Below are 19,715 nucleotides of genomic sequence, written 5' to 3'. Positions count from 1 at the left end.
AAAACATGCTTTTTCATATCATATATGCCGATCCTTATTTTATGAAAAATTATGATTTTATCAATAGTAATTCTTTACATAAAAACATGATCATTTAAAAATAAATAAGGAGCATAAGATCTACTTACCTCGTTCATCTTAGATCTTCAGACTTCATTAAAAGAATCAGCTAATCCTATTTAAAATATCAAATCATCATCAATTTTTATTCCATAAATATAATAAAATTAAATCATAAGGAAAGAGGACTGTTGTCCGGATGTGTCGGACCATCCAGATACTAGGGCAATTCAGGGTCTCTATCTGAGGGTCAGATTTAAGTGACTTGATCAAGAAATCTGAAGCACAGATCGAATTAAGGTCAAGATCAATCAATATGGTTCTTTAATAATGAGTTTGAAAAATACTTGATATGGCCAAATGAGGTCGACATACAGTACGGATATCAAAGCAACTTTGGATCATCTTATTAAAGTCAATATGAGCCTCTAAAAGATGAAGACATGACCCGATACATGATTCATAGATCTTCTTAGAGAGAGAAAGTCGGTCATGAGAGAGAAAGTAGAGAGATAAAGTGGAGAGAGAATCTTCGTATCCGTCAAAAGTGGCAATCATGATCGAGATCATTGGAGGTTATATCAGGGTGATTTAATATGGATTAATTATGATTGATGTTATCAATTTTGAATAAAGATCGGATCGGGATCTAATCTACTGTACGAATTTCGAAGCAGTCTCAGATTATCATATTTTCATCTCAAGTTTATCCTAGAATCTGTGATGCAATCAGAGAGAGAGAATGATCCTAGAGAGACAAAATCCATAAAAAAGATAAAAGAATCTGAGAGAGAAAATAGGAAGAAAATCTAGAGAGAGAAAATGGAGAGAGAATGTAGAGAGAGAAAGTTCAATTTTAGAGAGAGAAAGATTAAGAGAGAGAGATGAGAGAAACTTTCTCTCACATATATTTTATTATTATTATTTTTTTTTTCTTTCTTTTTCCTTCTTCCCGCGGTCTTCTTGGGCCGAAACAGGGGAAGACCGTGAGGTCCCCCCCCTCGGTGGCTCGGACTCTGATGGGTTGCAGCTTGGTCGGAGGTCTGGCAATGACGGCCGACCATGCGAAGCCGGTCGGCGACGGGGTTCGACCGGCAAGCTTTCCTTCCTCTTTTTTTTTTCGAAAAAACAGAGGATCCGTCCCCTTCTTCATGATTTCCGACCATGGGTCGGTCGCCGGCAGCCAAACACTTAAGGAAAGAGAGGGAGATGGATAGAGGTCCGATCTCGGGGATGAGACATCGAAATCGACGACATCGGTGGCTGAAAAAGAGAGAAACGTGGTCGATCAAACAGGGCTTCCCTTTTCTGACGAAATCCAGCGACTCCTATCGCCGGCAGTCATGCCCACGGCACGAAAGAAGGGAAAGAAGGGAGGAAGAGGAGGAAGGACTTACCACAGCCTTCGATAACCCCCACCGGCGTGAAATCGCGGCGAGCATGAGTCGAGGGGCCGCAGCTTCAATCGAAAAAATTGGAGAAGAACTTCGATGATCGTTGGTGATTATTGTGTCCTCTCTTAGAGGAGAAGAGGGGGGTTCTTATAGGGCTCGTCCTAGGATCTTTTAATGGTCTTAGGACTCTGATTCCTGATCGGAACCGGAGAAGGGGAAGACTCCGATCGGGAGTCTTCTTCCCTATTTTTTTTTTTCTGGGTGGGCTTTGTGGCTTTAGGCCCAGTGGGCCGGATTATCACAAAATTTGAGTTCGAATATGGCTTAGTTGATATTCGAGTAAAGTCGATTTTAAATATATATGCTTTTTAATCGAGTCAAGTTTGAGTTTGGATATAACACCCGATCGATCTAGAGTCGAGATTCGAATCTGAGTATTTTGAATTAAATCAAACTCGAGTCTCTAGTTACTCGACTCAGCTCAACTTGCTTATACTGTTAAAATAATATTGACATTGATTTGGTCGATGGTGTTGGGGTGATCGATAATAAGTTGGTTAGGTAACTGGGCTATCAAAGTAGACCATATAAAAAAGTGTATTCAATTACACAGCCTATCATTACTCCACCCAATAAAAAAATAAAAAAAAGGAAAAATTTTTTATGCACCATCTGTAGTGTAGAAAATTTGACGTGGAGTGCACTGCTTCATCCTATTGGACTACGTAGCCACTGCTTTTCAACACGTATTTAATGTCTGCAGTTCTACTATTTCGTTTGAAATTTTGAACGACGAAAATACCTTCTTAAAAATTATGACATTCCTTCTTAAAAATTATAACATCCATTCACAAAAATTATGATACCTCTTCAGAAAATGCTAAACTGAACTTTTCTACAGGGCGTCATAATTTTTGTAAAGGAATGTCCTAATTTTTATGAAAAAATGTCATAATTATGTGAAGGGGTATTTATGACACTCCTTCACAAAAATTATGACATCCCTTCACAAAAATTATGATATCCCTGCAGAAAAGTTCAGTTTAGCAATTTCTGTAGGGGTGTCATAATTTTTATGAAGGAGTGTCATAATTTTTAAGAAAGATATTTTCGTCATTCAAAATTTTGAACGAAATAGTAGAAGTGCGAACATTAAATGTGCATTAGAAAGTGATGGCTATATGGTCCAATTGGGCGAAGCGGTGCGCTCCACGTCAAATTTTCTACACCACGGGCAGTGTACAAAGGATTTCTAAAAAAAATATCACGTAGCCTGTCTTCACATATTCTGTGAGTTCGATCAAAATAGGGGCACTTTGAGCAATGGAATGTTCGAAGTATCACAACAGAGCAAGCAAGGGAATGTTCAACATATCAAAATACAGTGAGCAAGTTGTTCTACAGACCTATCCCTAATAATAATGATGATGATCTACATATCTTTTACGATGGTTACCATGAAAGCCTCAGATCGACGGTTGCCATGAGTGCTCGGATCAGCACGATATCGAAGGCTACTTCAAATTATCAAGCCACTACCACAGCCACCAACCGTTATACAGAGCCAAGTTGTCCACCCCAAGTGGATCAACTCAGGCGTAACTGACTTCTCCAATCTCATGGGAGTGATTAGAGGTTGGATTATCTCATCCACAATGGTATATGTCCAACGGTCCTGTAATCTCGGGATCGCATGATCTCACAGCTGTGCAACCAGCTATTCGACAGTCTTCTATATAAACCACCGGAGCCCCAAGGATCAGGTAAGCCAATCAACCCCTCTCAAAGAGCTCGTTGATACTTCATTATTATCTGAATCTGATTTGAGCATCGGAGGATTCTTGCCGGAGCCACAACCGTCGGTTTGGACTTGTTTTGCAGGTCACTCCAGCACCAACATTCCTGCGCAAAACTTAATCACCATCTTTCCAACCTCGACCGATTTCAACAGCAACAATACCTATCTATGATTGCGCCTGTGGTAGATTTGGCATGATTAAGTCAATATCCATTGTAGTTACCTTTTAACTTAATAATGTTTTGAAGTCTTCTACATAAGTATGTCTAGCAGCAGCAATAGACGATGTACCTGGGATGCAAACTGGGATACAGCCCACGGGCATCGCCTCTCCAAGTGGGTGCTTGTAGTTTCAAGGTAATTTAGAAAGCAATTCGACTTTTGATGACGTAGTTGTCCAATTGTATCTTTTGTTTCTCCTTCTTCTCATCTCCCTGTAAGAAGGTAGTGGGGTTTTTGTGCCCCACCATTTATCATAGTCACACTATGCTACTCATGCCTAGACGTTAATTAACACATCTGGCAAACAGTTAACTAGCATGACTATATATCCTAGCAATTGCATTCTTCCATTTGGAGGATTTGAGATTCAAATCTTGAAGGTGTTTAATCAATTTAATTTCTGTGATCATTGGTGGCCCCATCATAGTCCCTTTTCTTTTTTTCTTTTTTTTTTCTTTTTTTTTTTTTAGAAAAAGTCAAGCCAAGAGCGAATTGGCTTGAGTTTAGCTCTACAAGCACTGGTTCTTTCTTGCAGCATGATGCAGACCTATAGCAATATGTCATGCCACATGCCCAGGACCTAATCCTGGTTTGATTACGTAAAATATATGTATTAAATTATTTTATCATTTGTCCCCCCAAGAAGACTTGGTCACGTCAACCAACGCCAGGGTTCTATCTTTGCACTGCATTGGGATGCTTGGTATGGTCATCAAAGGCTGCCATTAACGTGGACTAGGCCAAGAAGGCCAAATGTATTTCAGAAACAACACGACACTGCTTGATATATATATAATTGCTATCAACTTTTGACATTTGGGAGCAGATCCAAGCAGCTTATTATTATTGCATACCATGAGCTGTCGACGTCGCATCTTAATTGTGTGTAACCTTGTCCAACATTTTACTAGAGACGTAGGTCTTATCTTGCTAGCATTTCAATGCTTCACTACCCCACAACTAAGAAGGATCCATGTCCAATAATGGGAACCGGCCTCAGAAGAATATAATACATAATTAAAAAGGGCTTAAAAAAATGCTGAAGGATTAAAGGAAAAGGTTAAAACAATTATTTTTGGGGTCAGAATAGGTGAAAAGGATCACAGCAAGCCCGCAATATATTGCACAAGAAGCAAGAGGAGAGCAGAAAAGGGAACATGATCAAATAATAAGCATGCAGCTGGCGACCGTACACACGCGAGGCTCGATGCTGGTGAAGTTGATAGATTCTTTTCCGGAGGTACTGCTATTTGAAAAGAAAGGGGATTTATTTCCTTGTCGTAACAAAATCGTTCATATTACATGGCTGACTTTGCTCGAAAAAAAATATATATGCCGACAACTTTGCTCTTTGCTCGACGGTTTGACACGTGGGGATCTTATTTGATTTTTAAGATAATTTTATCTAAATAATATTAATTTAAAAAATTTATAAAAATAATATTTTTTAAAAATATTTATCAAAATATTATTCAAAATAAAATTATTTTATGACAGAATGATTTTATTATGTCTGATTCACCATCATTCACGTCATATGAAAAGTGGAGTGAGCAATTAGTTAGTTGCTCTAAAATAATACGACTCTATAAATCGTCCTATCGCAGAGCAATTTCGTTAACGCCAGCACCTATGAGAGGGAGAAAGAGAAGAAAGGATGAAAAAAGTATAAAATCGCTCTATCATAGAGTCACTCTATCATAAAGCAACTTATAAAGTTGCTCTATTTTAAAACAGCTTATTAGTTACTGATTCTATTTTCACATGATGTGAACTGTGATGAGTCAGCATACAAAGTCATTTTATGATAAGTCGATTTTATTTTGGATAGTATTTTATCAAATATTAAAAAATATATTATTTTTATAATTTTTTATTTAATATTATTTAGGTAAAACGAGTGAAGGGTCCGAAATTTGCTGGATAAGGGAAAAAAAGATGAGCTACTCCAGTACCCCCTCCAAAAAATAACCTTCCCACAAGAGAGAGAGAGAGAGAGAGAGAGGATGTTACAATTGAAAGAATGGGTGGAAAAGAAAAAAAATATTCACAGCAAAGCTTGCCCTTTTATCGTCTTCCTTTTCTCCTTGAATACTTGTATTCTTCTTAGTGCTATATCTAATGTCTGCTGGCTCATATTGGCAAAGCACACCCTAAACCAACCAGCTTCAGAACAGTGGCATGAAGATCCTGGGGATATGTTGAGCTTAACCTCATGCAGCATCAAATTCCAAAGGCTCAGTTCACCTTCTCTTGTGGGCTCTTCAAGCAATGGCCCAAGATTCATCCAGCAAAAGAGACCAGCATTCCCTCGCAAGCACTCAATACCAGCATTCTTTAGCCCTGCAACAATATACTCATACCTCTTCCTAAGCCTCTCCCTATTTGTCTTTATGTAATTCTCTGTGAACTCCCTATCAGATAGCATCGAGGCCAACATCTTTTGTGTCTGGGATGAGACAAGTGTAAAGCTGGACATTCTTCTAGCTGTCGTCACTACTCTATTGTTGTATGAGTATATGGTCCCCACTCTAAAGCCAGGCAGCCCAAGATCCTTAGAAAGGCTATAGACAATGTGAACCCTGTCAGAATTATCATAACCTCGGGCTTCAATAATCTCAGCCATGCTCACAAACTCGGCCGAGGAGAATACAGAACCCGAGTAGATCTCATCTGAGATCAAGTGGATGTCCTTTCGGGCAGCGAAGTCTAGGATCTCTTCAAGAACAGTCTTTGTGATTGCAGTTCCGAGTGGGTTCGATGGGTTGGTCAGTAGAAGTCCTCTGACTCTGATGTTCGCGGCTACAGCTCTTGCGTATGCTTCTTCCAAGGCTTTGACAGTGATTTGAAAGCCATTCGAGCTGTTGCAGTGGACTGGGATTATGTTGACTCCAGTTCGCCATCTTAGATCTCTATCGAATCTGCAGCAAAGTAATGGAATGCCAACAAGGCCGGTAATATTATTTAGTCAAGGGGATTCTAGTTCAGAACGAGTGATCTAATGAACACAAGCTGGCTTAAAGCTTTAGCCCTACCCTGGATAATAAGGAGTAGGAATTAGCAACGCATCTCCTGGGTCCGCTAAGATGAAGGTCAGCAACTCATTTGCTGCAGTGGCGCCTGCAGTGAGAACAATGCGGTCAGGGTCAAATTTCGCCCTTCCCCCTCTTATTTGCTCCATAAAACTTGCCATTGCCTTGAGAATATACAAGTATATATATGTCAGATTTCGAGCTAAAGCAAGAAAGTTTATAGTTAAAAAAAAAAGTACCACATCAGCTGGATAAGAGGACTAGTGGATAAGTTATGAATTGGTTTAAAGGCTAAAGGACAGTACCTTTCTGAATGTTTTGAGCCCATGGTAGTCTTGAAACAAGGCATTTTCTCTAAAGCTAGAGATTCCACTGCCCCAGTTGGATATTTCTGGGTGTTGCTTCAAATAGTTCTCCAGTAGATCAAATGAAACCTGTCCAAACCATGAAGATGCGATGGTTAGAGAAGTCATGCATTCAAAGCTTCAAACATATCGTCTCTTCCTACTGAAATATTGACTGCGTATCAAAAAGTAGTTAAATTCTTTATTTTTCTTGCAGTATGGAGAGCTTACTTGGTTTTCTGCCAATCCCATCTGAATGACTCCTGAAGGATTGCTGACAGCATCATAAGGATCTTCATCATAGGCTTTCCAGCCAGCAAAGTAAGGGGAGTCTTCACCATGGGTGTCAGAAGTTGCAATTTCTGACAATAGAACGCCAACCTCGACCCCCATGAATGGAATTAGTTTCACACAGGAGAAGAAACAAAGGCCTCCTCCCTAGAAGTCAGTTTTCTAGGAGAAAACCGTGCCAAGGAACTGATGCCAATGGGAAGACTCTCCAAAGGACCCATATTTATAATTTCCACAAGAAAAGCTCAAACTCTCAGCTCACACGAATTGCATGGAAATGATATTAAAATCCTAGACAGCTAATGATTGGCTATGTGTCTGAGCAATGTCACACTTTTCCCCGTTGGAGAAGGAGTTCCGTCTCTTGGGAAAGCTGGGATCCCCTTTTCCATTTCAATATGTGGAATTTCCTATTTATCTCCATTTCCTTGAAACCATTATCTGAGTATGGTGGTTGATGAGATACGATCAGGATGGAAAGCTCAAGAAGCAATAAACATATGACAAATCATACTCACAGAAACTTATTTTATCTCCGTATATGGAAATCGTTCTATAGTCAATTTTCTTATACCTACTGCATGATAAATTCTCTCTCCAATGAGAACCGTTGTGTGTAACTGCATGAAAACTAGTAGCTAGTGTTTCAAATGCATGCAGGCGTGTAGATGCTCATATATTAGATGTATTTACACAAGTCTTCACATGCTTGTCCTTGATCATGTAACATAAAGGAGAAAATGCTAATATTCTAGCTATATTAAGTGGGAGCCATATTCTAATATGTATCGCTTGTTTAAAACGCAAATGCTCAGATAAGTCTATCGATGAGGGAAAAGACGAGAACAAAAGAGGGAAAAGGTACTCATGTCCATATAATTGCATGGTTTGTCCAGCTAGAGGGTATGGTTGAAGTGCTAGCTTTCAAGGGAAAAAAAGTCTATTGATTATGAGGCATGAGATCATTTGAATAAGGTTCGCATGATCCTCAAGGTCAGTATTTTATGTGGCTGTTGGAAATATGCGAGTTGCTCTCTCATTCTTTTTATCTAGGTACAAAAATGCAACCATATTATATTAGGCTACTGTAGCCTTTGTACCTCTTCACCTAATCTCACCTCTTCTGTTACCTAAGAGGACTGATTGCTGATACCAAGTCATTGCAATTGGATTGCTGAGTTTTAGTAGCTAAAAGTTGTATGTATCGACATTGACTGATATATTCATTAATGAATGTTTCCACTAATCAAGCTGCAGAGATTGAAGTCTAGCTGCAACTTGTCAATCCTATACTTCTTGAAGAAGCCCTCTAAAATAATTCCAGGATTTGCTTCCTTGTCGAAATGCTTGCTCATGGATTCTGAGATTGGTTTGGGCTCGTAATTTATGAGAGTATTTCTCAGCCAAATCAGGAGACTATTAGTCAACAACATTTTGGTAAAATTTCACTTGGAAAAAAACAGATGTAAATAGGGTGGACATTGTGATAAGCTAGTTTATTGGCATGTTCAAGTTCATCAGAGATTGCCAGCTAAGGAGCAAAGGTGGTGCCAATTAAGTCCCCGCTTGGGAGTAGAAAAAAGAATGGGAAACTTGTGTGACCTTTCTTCCTTTTCGCCCCTTGTTTTTTAACCAAAGGAAAGAAAAAATAACGTCCAGAGTGAGGACCGCAAGCACAAGACCTTGACATCATCAAATGCCTTTCTGAACTGCAATTTTTTGGGCCAGATGGTGGCAGGCCAGCCACCTTTCGTTGCTTAAACGGAATAAAGATCTATGGTCCAAAAGGAGTTCTACATCGGCAAGCTACGGTTCAAAAGTTGGATTGCATTTTTTTTTTTTTAATAAAAAAAGGGAAAGGAAATAAGACAAAAATTCCGTACTCGCTTGGTCAAAATCCAAGCAAGGAGAGCTCTTCTTACTTCTTAGCTCCCTGTTCCTGGTTTACCGCATTTGTACGGTTATTCTCGCTGGACCCAGACTCAATCAATAACTTGGACCAATAACTTAACCCTTATAAGGCCCATAATGCTGAGCCCATGCGTTTATGAGCGTCGCATATCGAATTTAATCTACACAGAGACTTGACTATGTCGAGCATAAAGGTTGTCTAGCAAATAAAATTACAACCTGTGACCAAATTCCATATCTACATGTCGTCCAACAACTATGTGGAAAGTCAAAACAAAAAATATATATCTAATAAAGTTACAAGCTGTGACCAAATTCCAAGTCTAGAACACGTCTTCCGACAACGGGTGTGAAATGTCAAAATGAAAAATACACAATATATATTTTTTCCAAATGTCAACATGACCTTGTCAGAACTTCTCGAGATTTGTTGAGTAATTCTCATGCTTCCTCGAATGTCTGATTTTTGGAATATCTAATACGTTACTTCGACCATATTGATGATTATCGCAAAGTTATTCAAGTAATATGTAATTTATTAATAGCTTTTGGTCTAAATCATAAATTTCAGCCAGAATCTTATCGGATCTTCTTTGGTCAAAGAACGTCCTCGCTAAGCTTAATTAATTATTTTTGCGAGGAAATTTGCTGCTACCGGATTGTCATAACATTAGACATTCTTCAAATCATCCAAAAATACGCTCGATCTTGGTAAGATTTGGACGTTGCTAAGTGAGAATCAAATCGACCAAGAGATCCGTGTGGGGTATCGGCTACGTACATGGTGTTCCTCAGCTCCTATTGCACCAGACTTGCGTCGAAATTTAGCGAGGAACAAGAATATGGATAAAATTCTCTTTCCGGACTGTGATATCCTGTCTTTATTTTACGAGATATGATGATTCGTTTGGTGTACGTGTACACGTGTCCACACATATTCTCTAGGTTTGAGAAAGATGCCTTTGTTTTCGTGAAGGCAGCTCCATCAACAACCACCAACAAAACGTCGAGTATATATTTGGGTGGAACAGAATGCACAAGTTTTTATTGGATTTTTTTTTAAAAAAAGGGACAAGATAGTGGTTACAATAATAAGGGAAAAGATAGTGGTTCCAATAATAAGGAACAAGGTAGTGGTTCCAATAATAAGGAACAGAAGATAGTTTTGTCCTTCTACTCTGCAAACAGAATGGCAAACCTAGAATTGGAGTCCATTTGCTGCATGCTAATTTATCTGCACCCACCCACGTGTCACGTTGAACCAAAGAAACGAGCGGCGTGGGTTTGGTTTTATTATATTTTATTTTATTTGTCGAGGGACATGGTGTTGTAGATGGAGCTCCATGTCCTACCGGTTTCTTGAGCTATAATTATAAATGCCTCGCACGTATTCCAGCTCCAAGAAATGTATGATGAAGAGGGAACCCACGTTATTGCAGGACGTCCACATGTTTTGAAGGCTGCATCACGGTCACCTCATGCAACCAAAAAAAGAAATGCCCTCCGCATGCAGATTGCAAAATTTTTAAAACAAATTATTGTTGGTCTTCGGGTCCATCTTATATTCCTCTGGTAGCTCTCTTGCCAGCCTCGTGCCAGCCCAAAGAAGCATCAGTTTGACTGGTGGGGCTGTCCAATGCTACGTTGGGAGTATACAAATGCCAGGCCTCGTTACCTTGAAATACAGTAGATTTTATAGATTCGTTAGGAGAGCCGACTCCATGTTAGCCAATTGCCTCTCAAATATGTCACATCTCCGTCATGCCACTTAAAAAATTGTTTTCTTGGGTGGTAATAGGGCAGCCTCAGGCCAAATCCAATACCGTCATGCACCTAACACGCACCTTCCTCCTAGAACGTAATAAAACGTGTGGAGCTGCATCAGACAACATTGAAGCCTATGAAGGGAAAGAAATCCACCTTGTTGAACGTAATGAAACGTGTGGGGTAGCATCAGACGGAACATTGAAGCCGATTAAGGGAAAGAAATCCACCTCGTTAGCACTGAAGGGGCGTGCTGCATTTTAGGTTCTTGGTAGGATTGGATGTTTTTGACCTAGCCCTCTTCGAACACAGTATTGAATTCGAGTGTAAAACCGAAAAAAGAAAAAGGTTGTGGAATCTTGCATAAATTACACCACGTCTAATTTTATCGTCCCGTATGTATGAATGTATCGAGTAAGATATCTTAAAGCCGATGGATCACAAACGTAAGTTAAAAAATTATGTCAGAAGGATCTCTTAAAGCCGGTGGATCACAACACAAGTGAAAAAGTGCTGTCAGAGCAAGTGAAGACCTGTTGCATTTTATATCGATTCAAGAACAAACTAAAGTTTCGGGGAAGAAACCAACCCAATATATTATAAACAAAGAATCGATAGACTACAGATGTTCACTTCCTCAACTCAAGCAAGTTTAAGTTGTACTAGACTGAAATTTGAACCCACAGTACGCAAACCGCTGGGAGAACCGCATGACCAGGACAATAAAACATACTCCAAGTGGCCCTTCTACATATGCCTATGTATCATCATGCTTCTTATAGCTTCCATTGTAATGTAAAACAGGTCTTGTGATTATATTTTGAAGCAGCAACAAGTAGATGCAAGATCTGGACTTTTTAAGCTTTTCTAAAACGAGTAAAAATACAAAAAAAGAACTCCTGCAGGAAGATGAAGGCATCTGGCCCTTATTGTAGGTTTTAAGACGGGCCATTCTCTGTGCGACTCTTGATACTACTGCAACTTATTGGTCATGGTGCACCTGCCATTACAGCTTCAATTTCCCGTACTTCTCGAGGAACATTTGTAAGATTCTTGCAACCTTCAGCCGTAACATACTGTAAGATGAGAGCAAAACCAGAATGCATTAATCCATCAGTACAACGTACAGATAAGCTGAGAAAAATGCCATCCCACACGTAAATATGTCTATTAGGTTCTAACAAGGATACAAAGCAAGTTTACCTGAGACAATATTGCATAGAACCAGCAGTAAGAGAAAAGACTGGTGATATATTCAAACAAAAATCTAGTAAGGCCAGTTCTTTTTTCTTCCAAAAACCTCATGATCATATGCCTACAAAACTGGTTTGACAACATAATGGTATTGCCAGTGAATAGAACTCTGTCATCCTCATACAGGGCTTCCACTAAAGCTGTCAAGAAGCCAGCCTGCAAGCTGATCGATGCAATCATAACTTATTCAAAACAGGCTGTTTTAGTCACAATTAGAGCTTAAACTTGTGATGATTGAGCCAAAACAGTGAAACAGGGTAAAAGGAGTAAAAGAAGAAGGTAGTGGGGTTGCAAGGGTGCGGAATCCATTGAAGTGGAAGGCAGTTTGGGAATTCAGAAAGAAGGGCAGTTGCTCCAGTATACACTCATTTCCTCCAAGCATTCACATTATACAGTAGATGAAACTATGCCGGTGCTTTGTGCAACTAGAGAAGCCTGGTCATTTACTTTCCAAAGACCAATGTTGTTATAGCAATATAGGTGCTACTGGTGCTCTAGCAACTTATGCAGTTCAGAAAATCTACAATATTCATTCAATCAATGTCTTGTCCCAAAAACTGATAATGATTTCAAAATTTCTAAGAGCATTATTACTGTCAGAACCATCCTTTGATAGCAAAATCAGAATTAGAATTCTCATTTGAGAGTTTGACTCATAGATTATTCATGTTGGTACCTGAAACTAGCATTTGCATCTTGCATACTGGCAACCATCACCCGCCAGATCACCACTCAGTTCACTGGCCTGATGTGGTAGTCAGGAATTGGAGTGGTACACAGGTGGGCCAATGAAGTTACTTGGGCCACACCTACAACTCAGCCAATCACCAATTTCCACATTGACTGGTGATGTGAGCAGTGATCTGGTGTCCTTATATCTTAATGCTAAAAGCCACTAAAGTCAGAAATAAACACAAAACAAAACTTCCTGATATCAAATGTATCTGCATCCAAGGGAACAAAATGAGAAATATGTTGCCATAATTTCAAATGCATTTAAAACATCCAAGGGAACAAAAATGAGAAGGGTTTTTTTTCCATGAATACTTGTAATCATCCATAGACCATAAGGTGAAGAGCTAAGAGTTTTGTCTTCATTTACAATTTTGCTAGATACAGAATAACTAGGATTTTGGAAGTGGAATGCAACATAAAAGACAATCTATCGGGATAATTAACTACATTTCATTACAACTTATAAACATGCATTTTTATGAGACAAAATAATGCTTAATCATGTTGGCCTGTCTTATTTTGAACAGGAAAATTATATATAATTAAAATAAATAATGTGATATGTACAGTGTTAGCTGAAATCTATACACAGTTGTTTAAAGAAGCTGAATATTAATATGTTGTTTAAAGTAGCTGACACAGGTGTCTTGACTAACTTTTCCATTATCAAACACAGGCTTTCCAGTGGCATGCATTTTGCCTACTGATACTATGGAGCCAGAAGACTGAACTAGCAAAGTTTTCTCCAAACAAGTTTTCCGGTTGTAGCAAATTTGTTGGACTTGAACCCTCCACTGTCTCCCCTCTTATCATAGTTGGTCATGTTCAACACCATAGAATGAAAAGGAGGCTACTTCTGCTGAAGATAAATGTCTTGACTTTCCTTGATAAAGGCAAACTGCCTCCAAATCTCTTTAATAAAATTGCTCAAGCAAGAAGCAAATGGGATGAACTAGACTAGCACTCATGAAAAAAAATTGAATTCAAAAACAATCCTGTTTAAGTTCCTTCCAGCAATCAGTAATTAATGTAATTGTAGAAACCCGAGCATCGTTCTTGCAACAAAATATGAGTTTGACTGGACAGTTCAACTTAAAGAGAGGCAAAACAAGGTGCTGATGGGCAACCTAGCCATATCGAAATTTTTGAATAGGCTATGCCCGAGGCACTGGGAAAGAAGTGTCAAATTTAGGCCGGGCGAGACCTTATCCTGTTGAGGCAGTTCAGTTATTGTGAAGTGTCTCATCATTCTCTCTCATGAAAATGCCCAAAGGCAGACATATTGCACCACCTCTCTCTCATAAAAAGGCCAAAAGAAGAACTTATTCATTTCTACCATTCCTATTACTTATCTCACATTCAAAAACATTGCACAAAGCAGTTTCCATAAACTTTGGGCCACATTATGGCATTGATGGGTTGCTGAAATTGACTGGATCACAGCTCAACAACTAGTTAAAAATAAGTGCAAGTTCGAGAAGGAACATACCACATCACTTTCGATTCGAACTCCACCGAAATTCCTGTATCTGCCAAATTCTTTGCAGCTAAAGAATTTTGATGAAACTGGATCTTCCATGGCTGGAACCAGCAAAGCATCAATGAAGTAGCATCCTGGCTCCACAGTTATCACCTAAATGCAGATCACAAAACCACAAGATATGGTCAAGTAGTTCTATGCTCATTGCAGAGACAATGCATATGAGATGAACAACAAGAACTATGAATGACTACATCTCTACCATTTTAACACAAACTCCAGTCCATTTGTTGTTTAGGTCTGTCCATCAATTCTACAGATACCCCATCCTTAAATATATTCCTGTTGTTCAGTTACTATTTGCTTTAAGGGGTAATAAACAAGAGACATAGACCAATCAAAAATGAAGAAAACTCTTTAATCAGATGGAAGATCACAGCCATTCATTCTTTATCCTACATGTATTATATATGCCAAAAACCAGTACTTCTTGACTACAAATGCACCAAAACATGCAATTTGTAGACAAACTAATATCAAAAGACAAGCATCTACATGGAATGATTATAAAAGATAACCATTATTAACCATAAGCCTTGTTTTACAAGTTTCAAGGTAATAAAACTGCAGGACTCTCTTAAGACAGGATTATCTTATCATGAGAAAATATATTAACTAGCAACAAAATTCCTTTTCAAAAAGTAAACTTCCAAAGAAAACCATTGTAAGCTTGCTTCCTTTACTTCCTTTCGTAATCAGAGCACATAAAATATCTTAAATACTGAAATCAGCACAGATCTGGTTAGCATCTGATCCAAAGTTCGCGGACTCAGTACCAGTATCCGTGCTGGCGTTGGCGGTACGGCTCGTACGGGTCGTACGGACCGGACAGGCGTGACCGACAGGGCAGAGAAGGGAGAGAGAGAAGAAAGAGAGGAAGAGAGAGGGGGGAAGAAGGAGAGAAGAGAGGGAGAGGAAGAGAGGGGGGAGAGAGAGAAGAAGAGAGGGCCTCCGACGACCGTTAGAGGCCATCTGGGATCTTGCCGAGTGTCGGTACGCATAGAGGGAGGAAAGAAGAGAGTGGGAGACCTCATTGGCTCACCAGAGGCCTTGAGCCTCCGGACGGGCGGTGACATCGCCACAAGCTCTTCGACGGTCGGCGAGGCAGTGCAGAGAGAGTGGAGGGGGGCCGAGGGCGGTGAAGGATGGCAAATTCGATACAAGGGTTCGCCCCTGTTTCAATTTTTATTTTCAATTTTTAACAGGCGAAGTCGGCAACAGTGTTGCTGACTTCACTCTTTTTTTTAAAAAAAAAATTGGATACTGAAATTTAAAAAAAAAATTCACAAAGTTGGCAACTGGGTTGCCGACTTTACGCGTTGAAATCCTAAAAAAAATCCGAAAGGTGAACCCTTATTTCGAAAATGAAGAAGGGGGCGAAGGCCCTCCTCTGGCTCGGCCGCCCTTAGGCCCCTCGATATGGGCTCACCGGCCGCCAGAGATGTCGTGGCAGAGGCGTCGTCCGTCCAGAAGCCTCCGACGGCCTCTGGTGGTCCGATAAGGACCTCCCACTCTCTCTCCTTCCCTCCCTCTGCATGTACCGACCTCTCAAATGGCCTCTGATGGCCGCCAAAGGTCCTCTCTTCCTCTCCCTCTCCTTCTTCCCCCCCTCTTTCTCTCTTTCTTCTTCTCTCCCCCTCCAAGAATCGTTTTGGACATCGGAACTGTCCGACTCCCCGCTGGTCTGGCTCAGTACGGGGTGTACCGGATGGTTTGGATCAGTTTTCAAAACCATGATCTGATCTATTATGGATTACATGATGGCTTCATTGCTACAATCAATAGTCAATATCTTATTGTCTTATAAAACACATGCAACATTTGACTCATGTTTTAGCCTTAAGGCCACATGATGCCACACAAGCATACCATGCTGGACAACCAGATAACTTTTCGGTGGAAAATAGCTGGCAATGTGCAGCATGATTTACAAAATGAAATAGAGTATCAGTGAAAAGATAAGAAGAGGTTAGAGATACCGTAATATAAAACAAGTAGAAAATGACATTAAACAAAAAGGTTGTAATGTTGTTACATATATAGATGAGGCTTGCATTCACTTTCCAGTCAAATGAGTAAGAATACTAACTTCAACTATTACATTGCATGAAATTTGATGTCCCTACCTGATATCCTTGTATTGCATACTAGGGCACCCAAATATTCCACAAAACATCGAAAGCATGGACCCAAATTCATGGATAATAATGATTTTGAAAGTAAAATAATTACTAACCATGCCTTCTTGCAGGGTTCTTATTGTCCGTAAGGCTCTTAAACCTGGCTCTTTGGGTCTCTCCATACCCTACACAGGATAAAGTATTATCATCACAATAGAAAAGAAACTCAAAGAATCAATCAGAAGAACATGTCAAATGAGTGAAATAGCACCAACCTTGGCATAGCCTCCTGGATCATGGGTATCAATCCCAAGGAAGTGTCCAAGACCATGAGGCATAAAAACAGCACCGAGTCTTACCGCCATCATGTCTTCAATTTCACTGAAAAGAAAAAAGTAAAGCAAAATGGAGCTTGGTTTATTATATGCATTCTAATAGGACCTGAGCAAATTTTTACTACCATACCCAAGAATTATTCCCTCTCTTGCCAGTGACTCAAGGATGGTCTCCTCTGCTAGTCTGCAACAAATTATATCATCAACTGAAAGGATCAGAACTCAGAAGTTCATATATCTAGAACAAAACAATTATGTTGTCAAACATTAACTAAGCAATGATGATGCCCCAGCCAGATTAGTACATGATCCAAGGGACAATCACTCACCAGATGATGGAAACCACTTCTAGATACTGGTGATTTTTCATATCCGGCATTCTGAAACCTAAATAATCATTGTGGTGACCTATTTTCCAGTTATCAAAGTAATTAATTCTCTAAGCAGTTTGCTTTTAGCTAAGAATCACTATCAGTACTAATATGTTGGGCCAGATCTACTGATTTCATTAATGGCATCTTATATTTTAAAAGGTCACCAATCTTTACATTCACATCCTAAATTTACAGACTATATTCTACTTGAATGTTCTGACAACTACCAGATAACTCATGGATGCTAATCTGGATGATTGTATTTAGACTAGCATTAGAATGCATTTTGGGTGTAATAGGAATTTACACTTAGTAGCAAAACAATCAATACACATTCTGGTTTTACCCAGTGCTAGTTGCAAACATTTCTATTACACATTTATACCCTATAGACGGCACTTAGGAGATACATATGAAGAAAACATAGAGAAAATATCACATAGTCCATGTAATATCTTCTGACAAAGATGAACTGCTTATTCATCAGGTGAAATGAAAATAGTAACATACAGAGAACTCAAATTAAAAAGAGAATTGAGATGGCTATGTCGAATTCTTTAAATATTCCAAGTAACTGCCCTTACTTGTGCATGTCAATCCAATTCACTCCAGGTCGCATTGACATTATGACAGCATTATGAGCATTAAGGACAGCCTGTGGACAGAAGGAAAATATCTATTTAGAACAAAAGAATGAACCTTATGCTCATATGCTATAACTAGCATTGCAATTACTATGAAAAATACTAATCAGCACAATTTGGTCAAAACCGTGCATAGCACATAAAAAGCAACTAAGACAAAATTTACTTCAAATATAGTACCAACAGTAAATACTTACACTGTAGACAACAATCTGTTCCTTCGTGAATTTGCCATTGACCTGAACATAAATAAGTAGATTTCAAATAAATATAAATTTGTGTGCTAAACATCAACAATTTAAATTTTTTCTCGAATTGAGAATAACTTCATGGTACGGTTAATCTAAGCCTTAGAAATGCTATGACCATGCCGCCAGAGAATGACTATTTGTTAGGTTGAAAAGAATTTCTCAAAGTGAAGAAATTCATTGATTTTAATTATATTAGTCACGTAACATTTATTAAAAAGATGTTGGATGAATCATCTTGGAGAGTGAGGAGATTATTATTGTGCATCTAAAGGAGATAGTCATCAAACTTCCAAATAATTGAGTTGATTTCCAAATAATCAAATGATAAATATACATAAATGAATGCCAGTTGGCACCCACAACTTATGTTCAAGGCAGTAAATAATCTAAAGATTAATGGTTGGAAGTGAGAACAATCCCCTCCCCCAGTCACTAACCTTGACCACTAACCATGCAACAGATATTCCACCACAGTTTTCATTAATCAGGTGGAAGAATTAACTAATGAACTTAATGTCGATGTATTTCATTGGAGAGCTCCTAACATTCATAAATTGGTGGAGCTTGAACCATCCTGGGCTGAGGACAAATGATGTAAGTTAATTTCTAACCATTAAAAAAATGCCAAGATTGCCAAGTACATGTTTGTCAAACCAAGCTTTTGCTACTTTGATTTCTCCTGCCGGTGTTGATTAATTCTTCTTCTCAAGCCTATGAGGCCATTCTTTTTCAAAGCAATCTCTCAAGCATCCTGAACTGCGAAGGCCTGCACTTCATGGGACCCTGGCTCCTCGCATTTTCATGTTCCCTCCTCTATATTATTAGACTGACATGAATTCCTGACTTTGGTTCGTCTTATCATATGCCTTTTGATGGGTTCACTGCTAACATTTCAACTCTTTAGATCACAACAGGAAATGTACTAATATGGTACTAACTGATTTTCTATAAAAAGCTTTTTTAAAAAAATGTTTCCTACCAGGCCATGCTTTTTCTTTTTTCTCATTACCTAGCTCACTGATCACCGTTATGATATTGTTTGCTTATAAGATCTTATTAAGTGGAAGCTAATTGGGAGGACTAGCTAAAACGTTGAAGTGCTATATTGAAGTTTTTGTTTGACATGTTTCTTGATTTAGCGATCACCATCATCAAAGAACCTCAAGGGAGAGGTTGTCACTTTGTTCAACAGCAAAAGCTTGCTGGATTTATTTTAAAAAAATTATCCAGACAATATTTTATCAATCATTTAGTGGTTCCTTATATAGATCTCATAAAAAAATTAACAAATTTTTTTCCCATATATTTAATGTTTTTATATGATGTTTCACCTGATCTGATCCAAATAACTTTTATTTGATCCATGTCCTGGTTCCTCTGAATCTATTATTCTAGGAGAGCAAATCCCTGATGCCTAGAGTGGATAAAATTGATTATAGTTAATGATGGTTTAAAGTTAATTATTAAAACTTCCCCAAGGTGTTGAATAGAAAGCAAAACACTGAATTGATCCTGTCATAAAAACAAAATCCATCATACAAAGACATAATTTAAGTTGTGATAATATCTGTCAACATCCAATGATAAATTATTTGATAACTTAGCCCATTAATTGGGAACATAAAACAAGTTTATTAACAACAGCA

At 38.8% G+C, this 19,715-nt stretch overlaps 2 protein-coding genes across 2 annotated transcripts in view; both read right to left on the bottom strand.

Moving 5' to 3' along the window:
- Positions 1–4,983: 4,983 nt before the first annotated feature.
- On the bottom strand, positions 4,984–7,280 carry LOC105048002 (1-aminocyclopropane-1-carboxylate synthase 7). The gene is made up of 4 exons (XM_010927177.4): positions 7,082–7,280; positions 6,812–6,940; positions 6,510–6,670; positions 4,984–6,395 (listed from the first exon to the last, which is right to left on the bottom strand). The coding sequence occupies exons 1-4, from the start codon at positions 7,241–7,243 to the stop codon at positions 5,522–5,524; spliced, it is 1,326 nt and encodes a 441-aa protein (XP_010925479.1). The 5' UTR covers positions 7,244–7,280; the 3' UTR covers positions 4,984–5,521.
- Positions 7,281–11,386: 4,106 nt separating this feature from the next.
- Positions 11,387–19,715, bottom strand: part of LOC105048003 (uncharacterized) — a 28,240-nt gene continuing 19,911 nt past the window's right edge. The window contains exons 10-16 of the mRNA XM_073260522.1: positions 18,016–18,057; positions 17,759–17,829; positions 16,931–16,984; positions 16,741–16,846; positions 16,582–16,650; positions 14,295–14,438; positions 11,387–11,892 (exon numbers count right to left, since the gene is read on the bottom strand). Coding sequence (XP_073116623.1) covers positions 11,806–11,892; positions 14,295–14,438; positions 16,582–16,650; positions 16,741–16,846; positions 16,931–16,984; positions 17,759–17,829; positions 18,016–18,057 — 573 coding nt within the window. The 3' untranslated portion in view covers positions 11,387–11,805. The remainder of the gene's footprint in view (positions 11,893–14,294; positions 14,439–16,581; positions 16,651–16,740; positions 16,847–16,930; positions 16,985–17,758; positions 17,830–18,015; positions 18,058–19,715) is intronic.

This window comes from Elaeis guineensis, chromosome 7 (genome assembly GCF_000442705.2).
Source record: "Elaeis guineensis isolate ETL-2024a chromosome 7, EG11, whole genome shotgun sequence".
Lineage (NCBI taxonomy): Eukaryota > Viridiplantae > Streptophyta > Magnoliopsida > Arecales > Arecaceae > Elaeis > Elaeis guineensis.
Note: the sequence above shows the minus strand (reverse complement) of the source record. Positions and strands in the feature narration are given on the sequence as shown.